The sequence below is a fragment of the Pan troglodytes genome, chromosome 19 (assembly GCF_028858775.2).
Source record: "Pan troglodytes isolate AG18354 chromosome 19, NHGRI_mPanTro3-v2.0_pri, whole genome shotgun sequence".
In the NCBI taxonomy this organism is placed as follows: Eukaryota; Metazoa; Chordata; class Mammalia; order Primates; family Hominidae; genus Pan; species Pan troglodytes.
The window spans coordinates 57,971,710-57,988,331 of record NC_072417.2 but is presented as its reverse complement, the minus strand read 5'-3'; the positions used below and the strand labels follow the sequence as shown (position 1 = coordinate 57,988,331).

Genomic DNA, 16,622 nt, shown 5'->3' with positions numbered 1-16,622 from the left:
TGAGGTGAATCATGTGTAATTCTAGTGAAACTAATCCAAATGGATTGAAATTTTCTTCCTTCCCTTTTCCTGGGCATGCATTCTGCAGGTTTTGAGGTTGCTGCTGAGTAATAAACAGTGGTTAGCAACCAGCAACAAATTGTTTTTTATAATCCCCATGAATCACTTCTCTTAAACATTCACTTTGTTCTTATGTGTGGGCATTATGAGTTTAGGCTAATTTCCCTCTTTACGTGCTTTGAATGAATTTAAAGGCACCATCTCTTGACTTTTAGTCAAGACAGGCAGGGTTCTGAGGCCAACACAGAATCACTGGAACAACTTAAGGGTTCTCAGACCAGGTGCATTTACAATGGCAGATGTGAAATTCACATTTTCAAAATCGGCATGAAACCTTAATAAAATAGTCTCTCAAAGTTAACTTAGAAATATTACTTAAAGGACTTATTGTTTAGATTTATCTCCAAAATCTCACCTCTAAATCTCAATATGGAGATTTCAAATTGCCTACTTTGCCATCATTAACCAGGATTCATAGGAAATGGCTTCACTATCCCACCCTTTTGGGCTCAAGGTTGCAAGAGGACATCAAGGTTCTCTACATTCTCGTGGCATTAGGACAGAGAGTCCACCTCCTTCCCTAGACCTATTGGGCCTGTTCATCATTTCTTATGCAGATTTTCTCTCCTGCAATTCTTCTCCCTGGGTATCACTCTCCTGGGTAAAATTTTAAATAACACCATTTTATTCCAACCGCTTCAGAAGACTTAGTGTGGAAAGATGACCAGCCATGTAAATCAGACTCAATAAACTGGTCATAGAGCATGTCAGTAAATCTTTATTAATCCTCTGCTGTGAGAAAGGCTCTGGGGAACACACACAGAGAAGTCAGACTCAACTTCTGTTTCAAAGCGCTTCCAGTCTAGGAGGGGCCCCAAACCACCCCCATTTAATCATCCCATTTAATGATTTTGGACAACTTCACACCACTACATGGGAATGGCTATCCAGGAAGATTGAAGGAAAGATGACTTTTTCCTCTCCCTCTCCCTCTGCTACTAAAGTGAATCTATGATGTTTAACCCAGGGGAGAGATGAAAGAAGGTTTAATTTATTCTCCTGGAATACAGAAGATGAGATTAGAGATCTAAAGTGGATTTGAGAGGACACGGGGCCCAGAGAGGCTGCTACGTGTCCACAGAGTCTCAGAGAAAGCCCCTGCTGGCCAGAATGAAATGTCTGGGCAGCTTGGTTTCATGATCTGATCAATGTAAATGAATTTAAAGATACAATGAGCTGTCTATGAATGGTGCTGCCTTTATTTTTTTTGCAGACTAATCCAAGCTACAGCAGCCACATACTTACTGCAAAACCTTGGTAAATCCCTGAATTTTGTGGTACTTCTGAATAGCAAGAAGAATGACCGGGGCAATTCCCGCACCCATATCACATGCAGCTTCACGATAGTTTTGAGAAGTTGACTGGACAAAGTCTCTCTTCCTTTTCTCAGTGCATTCATTTGACTTGGCTTTTCCCCCACAGCACCCTACCACACACTGTTGGCTGTCTGAGCAGTACACGGCGCAAGGGAATTAATCTGTCTGCCTCTTCCCTTCTTTCTAACATCTCAAATTCAGAGATAGAAAAAGGTGCCCTGGATTTTCATGTCAATCCCATTTGGGTCAAAAATCTGACCTTCCTTCTTTTCCCCCATCTCTCCTTCAATTTTCCATTTCCCTGCTCTTAGAAACTAGAAAACTAGTAATTGCAGGCACACTTTGAATTTGTCTTTGTACCCTCCTTCTGAGAAATTCCAAAGTGTTCACAGATGTTGCAATCAAATTCTCCAAGTATGCTAGCCAGATCTTGAACATTAGAAAGCTACATTGGGAAAATGCACTGTTTTCAGACTGTTAAGACTATTATTGGGGTAACAGACCCTTAAGACTATCATTGGAGTACTGAACTAGCAATTTATTTCCAAGCATAAAAGAAAATATAATCTCCAAAGCATTATCATTATATATAAAAAAAAAAATTCTCATGACCCAATTTGTCTTTAAAACCAAGACAGAGAGAAGACAAACATGAATAGGCCCATTTTTATAAGTGGGAAACTGAGAGCACAGGAAACCTCTCAGGCTTACTCAAGGTTATACCAAAAGTAGATGGCAGAGCAAGAACAGAGCTCAAATGGATGGTTCCCAAATATTTAGTTACCCAGGACTTCTTTAATTCTACCCATCACTGCCATAGGTCTTATGTTTAAAATCGTATTGTCTTCCCTGTCCACCTAAAGAATCCTACATGCATTAATTATTAATCCATGCATCTTTTAAATAGTTAATTTTATGTTTTTGAGTTAATTTTCTAATTAATGGTATATAAATTTACCAGCTAGTGCTTGTTGATGAGAACAACCGTAACTAAACCAAGTTGCTATGATTCCAGGCAGGAGCAGTGAAAAGTGACAGCTTTGTTAGTCCAAGCAGCCTTTCTCTGGACAGACATACTCTTTCTCTTCAGCTTCTTGAAATGCTGAAAATCAGTCCTGGTGATTCATTGCTCCATTTTTGAAGTCCTAAGTTCCCAACACCCCTAGATCAAGATCCACTGGACTTAGAAATCCCATCACAGCGGTTCTGAAGCTTTTGCATCAGAATCACCCAGAAGGCTTGTTAAAACAAAGATTCCTGGGTTCTACTGAGAGTTTCTGATTCTGTGGGGCTGGGTTGGGGCCCAGGAATTGGGATTTCTTTTTTCTTTTTTTTCTTTTTTTTTTTTTTGAGACAGAGTCTCACTCTGTCGCCCAGGCTGGAGTGCAGTGGCGCGATCTTGGCTCACTGCAACCTCTGCCGCCTGGGTTCCAGCTAATTTTTGTATTTTTAGAAGAGACAGGGTTTCACCATCTTGGCCAGGCTGGTCTTGAACTCCTGACCTCATGATCCACCTGCCTCGGCCTCCCAAAGTGCTGACATTACAGGTGTGAGCCACCACACCCAGCCAAGAATTGGAATTTCTAACATGTTCCCAATTGCTGAAGATGCTTGTCCGGAAGCTGCACTTAGAGAACACTGCACTCGTTGCTGCCCCAAGTCTCTGGTTCTTTAATTCTTCCTCTTGGTCCTCTTAGTAGCAATGGATCTGGTATTGCTCCAAGCCTGCAGCTGAATGGTCCCATTAAGAGAAGTCAGGGTCTGCACCAGGCACAGCCCAACACCAGGTACAGCCCCTGCTTCTGTTGCTGGAGTTGCCCAACTCCAGGGACCCTACCCTGTGCTGAGGAGTGAGGCCCCTGCCTTCAATGAGTTCTCTGTGGTTCCACGACCTGTTTTCTCCTTTTTCTGGGATCCTGCTGGAGGCACGAGGTTACAGTGGAGAGCAGAGGACTGCAGGAAGACTGTTCTTATCTTGGGATCTTTTTTCTAAGTTCTAAGTCAGCAAATGTTTATATGCTCGGCTGACCCAAATTAGCGATAGCTTTGGGGACAGAAATAGGAATAGCCCACAACAAAACTCTGAGGCAAGAACACAAATTCCCTTGTGAGGAGCCATCAATCTTCCTCCAGGGAGAATGAGTTAGATGTGTGGCTGATTGAATTTACAACAGTATTTTAATTCAAAATCACATGGACTTTTTTAAAAATTTAGAATCCAAATTCCTTTTCAATCTTAAAAGTCAAAGTTCTTTAAATACAAAATGTTGCCATTTGATACTCCCCAGGCTGGCAGCAGAAGTGGTTTTTTGTGTATTTTCCAAAAACCCAACTGAGAGGTGGGGGGCACCATTGCTTTTGTTGGCCTTCATGGGAGGTGGCTAAAACCCACGGTCTCTGAAGTCACTGAGAAAGCAAACCTCAACCCCAGGCCCATGGCAGGATAGTTTTCCATGGTGTGACCTCAAGCCAGTGGCCCATATAACACCCCTTAACCTCTGAGGAGAAGAGCATGTGGTAAAATGCAGCATGTGAACCTCTCTGGCTTTCTTCCCAAGTGCTTGCTAAATGGAGATAGTTTCTTCCACCCTGTGGCAGAAGGTTCCAGAAGACCTTTGTGCTCCTGGCATCAGAGAACTGGACCGTGTGAATCATCTCACAGGGGAGTTATTAACACCAAGAAGTGATGAATTGTAGTTCTACGAAGCTGAGATACAGGAAATACAGTGTTTCTTAGAACAATTAATAAGCTTTGCTAATAAGAATTGAACAGCCTCAGAGACATGAGAACCCATTAAATTCCTCCTAAACCCCAAGCCCAGTTAAAACCAATTGTGTCTGGAATGTCAGCGATATCCCAAGATCTATTCATGCTATTCCTTTCAGGGAGTTTCTAGAGGAAAAGGGCATGTTATTCTTTTTAACCACTTAATAAGGCCACACGAAGATCCATTCATTTTCTGGGTTATGTAAGTAATTAAACTACACTAATATACAATACCTAACTAAATGATTACCAGGAGATAGGACAGAGGTATTGATACAGATTGTGTAGATCCACAATGGCCCGCTGGACTTCAAGCAGACTTTGTATCATAATCTGGTTGCTTAGGGGGAAAGGGAGTTGCTTTGCAGAACTCCCTCGACATAAATTCCACCTGCGATCAAACACAGGAAAAGGCAAGCCTTATTAAGGATGATGACCAGACCCAACTCAAAGAAAATGCATGCGCAACACAGGACAGCTGCATGTTAATTTCTCAGAATCACTGAGTTGGGAGAAATGGGAGAAAAGGGTCATCTAAAAAGGGAGGTTTTGCAGAGAAGCTCATTTTAAGAGTAAAAAGCAGAAAGCAAAGATAACTGAAAAACAGTTTCTAGATCAATGGTATTCAAGAAGCATGTTCATTTTTTTTTCTATAAGAAGGGAAGTCTCTTAATCTTTGGTCAAAGTGAGAAGGATGCCTGTCAACTATTTTTGGCACAAGGAAGCCAGATGGGGCAATTCTGCATGTTCCTTCAGCAAACATTGTTAATGTTAGGGTGAACAGGGAGATTTATAGAGAGCGTGACCTATTAACCCCCCAAGCAGCATCCTTAAAGAGGATACTATGGCCAACTACCATTATGGTAGCCGTCATGACTACAACTATGTCTGCTTGATCTCCAGCAAACCCTGCTGAAAACTATGTTCAGATTCAGCATGGTCTTAAGGGTTGAATGAGGCACGTGCGCGCACACACACACACACACACACACACACACACACACACACACACACCCCGATCTGGTCAGAAACCTAATTTTTGTGCTGGCCAAGATTTGGAAGAATATTTCATCACCTGCAGCTTACAGTAGACCACTGTTCTAGTAACATTGGAACTCTGGATCATGTGATTCCTCAAGTTGTCCAGACATACAATTCAGGGGAAAAAAAATCAATGCAAGTCTGTAACTGCTAATCAACCTCATCACTAATCATGAAAAGTGATTATTTGTGGCTCCTGATTGAGATTGTTCTAGATTAGGAAAATCAAGGCAAAATGTAGAATTTTGCAAAATGATGTTCTACTTCTTTGCTCAAAGGAGTTTATTAAATCCCCAAAAGAGGTGCTATGAAGGGTGATGAGGAGGAGGTCATGGGAAGAGAGTGAAGGCTGGCATTCCGTCCAGGTTGTTCACGGCTGCTGTGTGTTCTGTATGACTGACCAGTGCCTGTGTCTACTGGTTGTTAATATTTTACATATCACATCTTGAAAGAGGTTAGAGTTGTCACAGGACCTATGCTCCTAGCCCTAACTGATCCTGGGCAAGTCAGTCAATTTCTGTGGACCTCAGTTTCCCCATTCTGTTCACAGTTGGAGTTAACTTCCCTGTCTCCAAGGTTCCTTCCAGCCCTCAAAGTTTGATTCTCTGCTTCTCACTCAACACCCTTGGTTGCATGTTCCTGACCTACCAGCCACACACTTTATCCAGAGTACAGTCCCTTCCTCCAAAGCACCACCCCACCCCACAGACACAGACCACAGTCATCCCCCGAGCCTTTTGCACTCTAGGGCAGAGCAAAGTCAAAGAGGGTGGTAGTTACCCAAGTCTACACCTCTCCCTCAAACCAGAGCGTTATTTCTGTTTTCAGTTTTCCACCACCCCTTCTATTTCCTCCGGAACTTGGAACGCCCTGCCTCCATCACTTCTCTTCTTGTTGCACATCCTGCCTCTGCTACTCCCCCTGTTTGAGGCTTCGATTCCACTTCCTCTGTCTCCTATGGCTTCAGGGCCGCTGGTGTCCTCCAGGCCTGTCCTCTCTCATTGCTTGTGGCCTAATAAAGGCAATCACCTCCCTACTGTGCATAGCTCAGCAAGCACACCAGCATACTCTGCGATACAGACCAATGCCCTTAACCCAGCCTCCACTCACGTTTTTGTGTTTCTGTTTCAGCACTGAAACGTCCAGCTGAATTCCATGAGCAAAGAAAACATTTGGATAGTGACAAGGTAATTTTTGCAAATTTCTTGACCCAAGCTTAGACTATAGGTTATGAATCTCTGAATGCTAACCCTTGGTGGATGCGTGTAGAATTCCTACAACAAACACAATCAATTTGCCAGTCCCCTGCCCTCATATCATGTGGAATCTTACTCCTATTAACCGGTAACTATAGAAATAGGATCAACTATATTAGCTTTGAAACTCCTATTTTTTAGCTTTTTTAAAAAATGTCCCCAATTTTTCTAATGTTGGAAGAAATTATAGTAGGGATGCACTAGAGTCAAAAACACTTTAGAGAAGGAAGTGGAGCCGGCTTTCAAGCTGCCTTACCTGTTATTACTGTCATTTCTTAACAACAATCAGATTTTAAAAAATCCAATTCAAGGGTAAGGCATGGTTTATGCATACAGAACTCATTTGTAGCTACTTAAAGGCAAAAGGTTATTTTGCTTTTTTCCCTTCTCTTTTTGTAACATTTGAGGGTGAGATTTGGCATATATTCTGTACCTTCATAACAAATCTCTGCAACTTGAATTTGTCAATAATATATTAATAAATACTATTTAGCAAGTATCAACACTTTGAGTGAGAAGGAAAGGCAAAGAGAGTATCTGCCTGCTGCTATTTCCTTACCTGAGAGTACTAGCCTTGCAGCTTGTCTATGGGTAGAGAGGAAGAGGAGGGATCTGCAACTCTTCAAAGTAGCTCACAAGTGGCTGTGATTCCTACTACCTGGAGAATAACAAAGAACAGCAGACTCTTATCAGAACTGGAGTGATTCCCAGACCCCTCTCTGGGGGCCACTGGGAGATCCACTATAGTGAGATAAAAACCCAGAACTAGACATCAGAAACCTGGGGTCCAGTGTTGGCCCTCCCACAGCCTGTAACAGCCCTACTGACAGCCCCATCAAGAAGGTAATGAGACTGGGTAAATAACCCATCTCTTCATGCCCGTCCAGTTCCTGGTGGGTCTGAATCTGTAGGCTTTACATTTTCACATGTCCTAAAAGAGAAGTCAAGCGAATAACGGGAAAGAGGCATACGTTGTCATGTTATATTAGATGGATTTAGGCAATGTTTTAACTCTGGTCTTGGTTAATTTTGTGACTGTTTTCAGAGGAAATGGAGGCTGGGTGCTGTGGCTCACGGCTGTCCCAGTACTTTGGGAGGCTGAGGTGGGCAGATTGCTTGAGTCCAGGAGTTCAAGACCAGCCTAGGAAACATGGTGAAACCCTGTCTCTACTAAAAATTAAAAATTAAAGAAAAAAATTAGCTGGGTTTGGTGATGCATGCCTGTGGTCCCAGCTACTCATGGGACTAAGGCAGGAGGATCACTTGTGCCCAGGAGGTCAAGGCTGCAGTGAGCTTTGATTGTGCCACTGCATTCCAGCCTGGATGACAGAGACCCTGTCTCAAAAAAAAAAAAAAAAAAAAGGCAATGGAATAAGATTCATTATAATACAAACAGCCTGGTGTTCTGTTATAGTGACATGTTATTAACATGTACCAACCTGCCTGTCCCTGAAAGAGCTTTAGGTTTGTAGCCCTGATGTGGACCCAAGCTCTTTACCTTCTTATCTTATTTTCCCATCTAAAAATTACTCGAGGGGTCTTTGTAAATGTTCCTTCATCAAAATGTGGGACACCAAGAATATTTTCATGTTTCATTTATTATTTTAAAAGGTTATTTTCTCCTGTGAGATAAATTGAGTTTTTTAAAAGGTAAAACTAGGTGATTTCTCTTGTTTGGGTTCTACAGGCTAAAAATTCCCTGAAGCGCAAAGCCAGAAACAGGTGCAACAGTGCCGACTTGGTTAATATGCACATACTCCAAGGTAAGGCTGCAAGAAATCAGACACCAAGAGATGCTGCAGAATGGTGGGCCATTTTCCCAGAGTTACTTGTCTCTGTACAGTTGCTAAGCCCTCTTAAAAATCTCCCTTGCCGTTACAAAGTGGTAGTTTCAAGTAATCATCTAAGCCTTCTAGGCCACGTAGATAACCAAGTTGGGAAGCCATAAAATGGTTAAGCAGGTTAGAGACTTGGGCTCTAATCTCAGCTGTGCGATCTCCTAACTCTAAGGCCTGGGCAAATCACATAACTTCTAGGAGTGCATGGAACATGTCCAACATGTGCTGACAATTATTACTAATCTGGATCATCACTCACTTTGGAAGAGGATCACAGTTCCCTTGCTACCTCTGTATTCTCCAGGTAATTGATGGTCCTTTGCTGATGCCTTTACCTTCTGGTGTGCAGGGAATACAATCTGAGGAAATTAGTGCTGATCAAAGTAGGCCTAGTTCTGCCTTAGGGTGCCACCTCTGTGCTGGGGTATGTGAGACAAGGCAAACAAACAACTAACTGGTCCCCATATTCTGACATCTGCATGCAGGAGGAGCAGCTTCTACTCCCGCCTCATAAGTTGCCTTCCCTGAGACAGAATCCCCGAGACCATTGGTGCCCACCCTAAAAGAGGTCCAACCCCTAATTTGACAGTTACCTATGAGATATTTGTTCCTTGAACACACACAGTATTGGGTGTCTGCTAGGAGTTGGCTGCTCTGCCAGGCCAGTGGGTTCAACGATGAATAAGACACAGGTTTGTGCCCTCAGAGGGTCTCACAGTATAACAGAGGACATGAGAATCACATTTACAATCCAGCATGAAAAGAAAAGAAATGCCTGGTGTGGTGGGTGTATGGAAGAGGATCAAAGAAAAGAGCCATCAGAATCAGAATGGACAGGGGAGGAGTGAGGAAATGGGCTGGAACGTGAGGGCTGAGCCAGGTAGAAAAAGATGGAAGGGGGTTGCAGTCTGAGGGAACAGCCTGCACAAGGCCTGCATACTATTTCTCTAGAATGTGGATTTCCTTCCAAGACTGAACACTAGCTTTAAAGCGCATGAAAGACTCTGAAATATATCCTGGAAATTGTGATCCTTGGTTCTTTGATTGACATCATTTGTTATTTATTCTGGCTTTCCAAGACTGACCCTTTTTCAACCCTAAAGTAGGTGGGATATTTTAAGACGGAGAACTGTTTTCAGGGTAGGGAAAAGAAAGAGGCCAATGCTGAGCTCAAGGGAAGGCTGTGTGGGATGGGAGGCTTTGATCTGCGTGAGGCAGCCAAAGGATGCCAGGTGTCTGGAAAACAGAGAAAAAAGTCCCTCAAAGGGAGGTGACAGAATTCTTACCTCCTTTGCAATGGTGTCTACAAGCCTAGAAGCAGCTGCTATGTCAGCACAAAAATCACAGCTGCACAAAAATCCAAATGATGTCATTTCAAATGACATACAGACCTTTCAGGCTGGGTGTGGTGGCTCATGCCTGTAATCCCAGTACTTTGGGAGGCTGAGGCGGGCAGATCATTTGAGGTCAGGAATTCAAGACCAGCCTGGCTAACACCGTGAAACCCCATCTCTACTAAATATACAAAAACTTAGCCGGGTGTGGTGGTGGGCGCCTGTAGTCCAGCTACTCAGGAGGCTGAAGCAGGAGAATTGCTTGAACCTGGGAGGCGGAGGTTGCAGTGAGCTGAGATCGCGCCACCGCACTCCAGCCGGGGCCACAGAGGGAGACTCTGTCTCAAAAAAAAAAAAAAAAAAAAAAAAGACATACAGACTTTTCAATGATCAAGTTAACAAATAAAAATAAGTATCATGTGTGGCAAGAGTTACATGCGTTCCCATACACTGCTGGTGGGAGTGCAATTGGATCAACTTTTCAGGAGGGCAATTTGGTAACCTGTATCAAACTCCTTAAAAATGTGCCCACCCTTTAGCTCATAATATAATGTCTAGTTATAATAGCCCATAATATAATGTCTAGTATTTTATTCAAAGAAAATAATCAGACAAAGATTTATCTCACAATGATGCTTATCGTGGAATTACTTTAGATGGTGAAAAATAGTGAAATGTCTAACAATAGAGGATTGGCTGAATAAACTATGGATCAACCATACAATTTAATGCTAATACAAGAGTTATTAAGTAATTATTTTTAGGTCGGGTACAGTGGCTCACGCCTGTAATCCTAGCACTTTGGGAGGCCGAGGCAGGCGGATCACCTGAGGTCAGGAGTTTGAGACCAGCCTGGCCAACACGATGAAACCCCATCTGTACTAAAAATACAAAAAAAAAAAAAAAAATTAGCCGGACATGGTGGCACGTGCCTGTAATCCCAGCTACTCGGGAGGCTGAGGCAGGAGAATCGCTTGAACCCGGGAGGCGGAGGTTGCAGGGAGCCGAGATCGTGCCATTGCACTCCAGCCTGGGTGACAAGAGCGAGACTCAGTCTCAAAAAAAAAAAAAAAAAAAAAAAAAAATTTAGGCAGCTACAAAGGGTAAGAGAATTCTCGGTGGAATTTTCCTTTAATAAAAAGCAGCCCCAAACCATTGCTTCTCTGACAGAAAGCAGTCTGAAATAGATATGCAAACTAGGAGCTTTTATATGTAAATGTCGTTAGCTGTACCTGGAAGCCAGGAATATTGAAAATGGAGTCTCCCGCTCTTTTCCTTGTCACCACGTTTACCAGTGTCATGGCAGCCTCCAGGTACCACATGTACAGGGATCATGGCCGCCTCCAAGTGGAGGCCGTATTTGCATAATAAAAGACTAGGGTGGGAGGGCCAGTCTTTTCACGGGCTATGTAAATGACACAACTGGTCAAACCAATCCCCTGGGACCTATGTAAATCAATCACCGCCTCCTCAAGCCTCTGTACAAAATCGATTGCTCTCTGCCACAAACCGGAGACCCTTCTTGGGTGATCCGCTTTCTCAGCATGAGGAAGGTTTTTCTCTCTCTCTTCTTTTTCTACTAAACCTTCCGCTCCTAAACCCATTCCTCGTGTGTATCCCTGTCCTGAATTCTTTCTCGACCATGACAAAGAACCAGCTATATATCCCAGACAACAGACCCGTTTCAATACCATAGAGCTACTACAAACAAGGCTTTCAAAGAGTAATTTAATGAGAAAAGGTTTACAGGACAATGTTTAGGAAAAAAAGCAAAAATCAAAACTATATTTGCTGCCAAATTCTGGGAAGAAAAATTATATATTTATTATATACTTAAACTATATTCATAGTCAGATTCTGGGAAGAAAAACATAAACCTACCAATCAATATAAATAACTAAGAAAGACACACAGGTCTTAAAAATAGGTGACACTGGCCAGGTGCGGTAGCTCACGCCTTGTAATCCCAGCACTTTGGGAGGCCGAGGCGGGCGGATCATAAGGTCAGGAGATCGAGACCATCCTGGCTAACACGGTGAAACCCCATCTCTACTAAAAATACAAACAATTAGCTGGGCGTGGTGGCGGGTGCCTGTAGTCCCAGCTACTCGGGAGGCTGAGGCAGGAGAATGGCGTGAACCCGGGAGGCAGAGCTGGCAGTGAGCCGAGATCACGCCACTGCACTCCAGCCTGGGGGACAGAGAGAGACTCCGTCTCACAAAAAAAAAAAAAAAAAAAAAAAAATAGGTGACTCTTAAGTAGGGATTTTCCTGAAGCCTTCATTTTTTTTTGCACACTTTTTTTTTTTAGCATTTTTCACATTTATGACAATGAGTACACAGTAATGCTATAATCAAAAAACATATGAAATGTTATTTCTTCCATCATTACGGTCTTGAATTAAAATAACAGGGTGTGAACTGCACCAACCCCCAGTTCAATTGCATGTCTCTGGTGCCTCCCATGGGGTCCTCTTTTGTCAACAGAAATTGGGAATTAGCTTCTTGGAGCATAAAAGATCTGCTAGATACAAAATGACTCCTGCTGCCCAGGAATTTATTGCCCAGTTTCAGAAGCAACAAGATGAAGGGTTTGTCCTTGTAACTGCTAGAGGCAGTCAAAGCGAAAGAGATCTATAAGAACAGGAAGAGTTAGGAAAGCCTTATGCTGGGACCCAAAAGTACGATGTTGGTAGTGGGGAGTGGGGAAGAAGTTCAAGGTGGGGAAAGGAAATAAGCCAAGGTGCAAAGGTGAATGCAGCAAGACATAGAGGACAGAAGGATAAGGACCAGGCTCTCTGGAATGGTAGATTTGGGCTGGAGAGCCACAGGTCATGACAGGAGGTAGATTAAATTTGTAGCAGTCTTGAAAAACTGGACTGAGAGATGTGGATGGTGGGAAGCATCTTGTACAGAGGCACCAGAAGAAAAGAGGGCTTTCTGAAGATCAGTCCTGAGTTGGTACACAGGATGAGTCAGAAAGATGGCTGAGGCAGAGAGCCAGCAAGCTGCCCTTGCAAGGAACTGTAAGGGGTGCTTTGGAGAGGACGTGGGCTTTGGTATGCCCATTCTTTGGTTTGGAGTATTGACATTCCCTCCATTGAATGTGAAATGCTTTGAAGAGGCAGCTTCCACAGCCAAGCCTGTGGCAACCAATAAGACATCCCTAGACCTCTTCTGTATGGAGAGTTCTAGATCAGTGCCAGACACAGGGTCTGGGGTTAGCAGGTTGATAATAATAAAATAATGGGGCTAAGGGACTTGTCTGTAAATATCTCACTTTCTAGATTTATGAAGTTGAGAGTGAAGGTGCAAACTCTTATAGAATCTTAACTTACAGTTCTCCATGACAGCAATAAGTTGGCTGGATTCTCTTCTGAGTTCTTCCACAGAAATAAGTCAGGGCCCAACCTAAAAAGGAAGTTTGGTGTCAGCTGTATCGAAGTGGATTTAAGGCTCTGTACGTGACCTTTCACACCCTCCAAATGATGAGGAACTGCCTGTGGATGAATTCAACTTTTAAAAATCCCTCTGTTTAATTAAATAACTGTTTCAATGGAATTTTTTTTCTTTCGCAACTGACCTGGACATTTGACTCAGTCGGTCACAGCATTGACTAGTCCAAAATCCTTTAAAAGTCATACTAGTACTACTAATTATAACAACAGATAACATTTACTGCAGGCCTAGCCTGTGCCAGTCACTATGCAGACCAAATGTGCATCCAAGTGCCATAGCTTAGGGTTAGGCAAACAATACAGGCCCTGCAGACTGGTTGCTTACAAAATCTCCAAATTGTACATTTTTTCACAAATCCTCGCAAAGCAAGCTTCTCTAACTTTTCCATGTGCCTCTCGATTTGCCTTTATTTGGAAGTGTCTAGGCTTTGGTGCTAATCCCTGTAAAGTGATGATGATTGCATCGAAAAATTATTAGGATGGTAGAGCACAATGTGACACAATCTTTTGTAACCCCAAGCCAAAAAACAAAAAAGAGAGAGACAGAGAGAGAGACATCAAATTCTAGAACTGATCCTTTTCATTTCAACCCTTTAGCTTCCACTGCAGAGAGGTCCATTCCAACTGCTCAGATGAAGCTGAAAAGAGCCCGACTCGCCGATGATCTCAATGAAAAAATTGCTCTACGACCAGGGCCACTGGAGCTGGTGGAAAAAAACATTCTTCCTGTGGATTCTGCTGTGAAAGAGGCCATAAAAGGTAGTTAGAACAAATGGCATGTCTCTCCTTGGTGCTATTGAGATCTGAGGGCAGCCCGGATCTCTGACATACTAGGATCTTTGGGGATGAGGGCCTCTCACCAGATAAGAGCCATACCATGGGTTGTTAGTCCAATTAATTCTCTATAACCAGGGATCCTGGGCATTTGTTGCAATCCCCATTCTTGTACACCCCAAGGCCAAGTCAACACAAGGTAATTTTGCTCTAGTCAGGCAAGTTGAGAACCTGACCAGGTGTAATCCTCAAAACATCTCCCCTATAAGACATCCATTACTTAGGAGTCACAGTCATGGTCCTCCTGTTTAGCCTTCCTTGTTTAAAGAGAGGTAGACTGTATCAGCGGAAAGAGCACTGGCCCCAGACTAGAAAACCCGGACCCTAGATCCAGTTGCCCAAGTCACTTCACCTTGAGATGGAGGTGACAGTACTCACCCTACCCAGCTCACAGGCTCCTGGGAATGAAATTCATGGTAAACAGTACATGTAAAAACTCTGACAGCTCTCACTTGCTCCACGAAGTCAAAGGACAAATACTCAAAAAGGAGACACAAATACTGATTCTGTTATAAACTGTATAAAATTGTTTTGTAGACTTTTTGAACAACTGACACTAGGTGGACCCAAACAGCCTGCCAGTACTGAATTCACTCATAGAGGCTTTGGGGTGGAACCCAGGAAAACTATGGTAACAGGGAGAAAGGGGAGCTTAATGCTCCTACAGACACACTTAGGTTTCTCCAGCTATGCCACAATCCGCTCTGAGAACTATTGGTAGATATTAATAAGCAGTGTATATTTAAATGTTTTGACACATTGTCAAAAAGTATGTGTAAGGGCATTTTATCCAAAACTAAGTTTATTATAAAACTTGTCATCAAGTTTATTCACATTCTAAAATCTTGCTCTCACCCTGCAATTCAGAGGCCACATGAATTTTGCCTTTGGAACTGGTAAATATGAAAATATCAACTCCAGGAGAGGCAATATACTCGTCTGTCAGTGCCTACTTAAATATCCCACTGTGATTTTCTCTCTCATCTACTCTCTCCCTCCCCACTAAATATCTGGGGCCTTTGAACTTGGCCTTGAGTATTCAAGAGTGCACTGCCACCATGTTTACTCTGATAAGCTCTTGGGCAGGTAAAAATCTCCATCAGGCATCTCTTATTGTTTCTTAAAACATTCTGTTCTGTGCCTGTAAATTTATTTATTTATTTTTCTTTTGTTGAGTGCATGTAAATTTATTTTTACATGATAGGAAAAAGGTCTCCTTTCAATTTGCATTCTTTGGTTTCTAGCAGATTATATTTTTCCTTGTGATTATGTATCGTTGGCAATACATGACTTTTTCTCTTCTTTCTAGCTGAGCGTTTTCTCGCTTTACTGCTTTGTGTATGCTATTTATATAGGGAAAAAATGCTAATCCTCCATCTGTCACAGGTATCTCACATCCTTTTACCAGTTTGTCCTTCACTTTTTATTTTTTTATATAGTCAATTTTACCTATAGCAGTTCCTAATTAATCTATAGTCAAATCCACTCATCTTTTTCATTATATTTTCTGAATTCATTTTTATTGAAAATATTTCCTAACTTAAAAATATAGAGTTTATTCACCTAGATTGCCTTGTAATATCTATATACTTTTATTTTTACATTTAAATCCTTAGTATGTCTGAAACTATTTAAGTGGTTGGTTTAAGAGAGAGGTCTAATTTTTTTGTTTATCACAATTTTATGATCTATTTTACAATTTGTGTTAATATCTGTCTTCACAAGTTTCTTTACATTTGTCTGATTTTTCTAATGTTTCATGGCTACTCTTGCAAGTATATTTTAAGTGAAAATTAGAATCAATTTTTTGTGTCAACTTCAATTCTATCGCAATTTTGTTTAGGATTGCACTGAATTTATATGTTAATTTATGGTGAATTCATATGTTTAAAATATATAATTTTATAAATTCTTCCATAGTAGCTATCTCCACTTATTCAAGTCTTTTTTTTATTTCCCTTTGCAAAGTTTGTTGTTTTTAAGTAAAGTCATATTGATTATTGCTGATATATGGGAAACCTATTAATTGCGCACATTTATTTTATAACTGGGCAGTGTCAAAGATCTTAATAGTTCCAATAGTTTCTCAGTTTATCTTCAGTTGTCCAAGTCTAAGGGAATGGAAATTTGTTTTCTGCTTCATTTTTATTTTCTGCCTTGGTTCACTGGCTGGTACTTGAAAGACAACAACATGATTAGCATATTATAGAATTAATATATTTTCTAAAAATCTATGTAGTATATTAATAAAATAAATTACATGTCATGTTTATGTATTTTATTTATGAATATAGTATATATTATTTATGCATTATACACACTTTATATAAATTATATATTATAAAGTATACTATACTATATTATACAAACCAAATAATATATATCTTATATAAAATATCTATATCATATAGATGTTTATCTTATATATAAAACTATGTATGAATTATATAAAGCACATATTTATATTATACAATAATATGTTAATATATAATTTAATAATTATTGATATATTACATAGTGGAATACTATTGTTATTGATACCTTGCCAGTGCCTCAAAAGTAATATTATATTATATGTATTATATTATATTAGTGTTGCTGTATGTTTTATATTACAATGTCTTATATTGATGATTACATACATTTTTGTTTTGTTTCT

General features: G+C 41.3%; 1 protein-coding gene across 7 annotated transcripts in view; it reads left to right on the top strand.

The window, feature by feature from the left end:
* Positions 1-16,622, top strand: part of MYOCD (myocardin) — a 131,323-nt gene that overhangs the window by 73,049 nt on the left and 41,652 nt on the right. For 4 of the 7 annotated variants that reach the window (XM_009432725.5, XM_511830.8, XM_054671034.1 and 1 more), the window contains exons 3-5: positions 6,376-6,431; positions 8,188-8,263; positions 13,727-13,888. In XM_009432725.5, the coding sequence (XP_009431000.2) occupies positions 6,376-6,431; positions 8,188-8,263; positions 13,727-13,888 (294 nt within the window). Of the gene's footprint in view, positions 1-1,333; positions 1,378-6,375; positions 6,432-8,187; positions 8,264-13,726; positions 13,889-16,622 lie in introns of all 7 variants that reach the window. The other 3 variants (XM_063799005.1, XM_054671032.1, XM_009432726.5) reach the window with 1 other exon arrangement.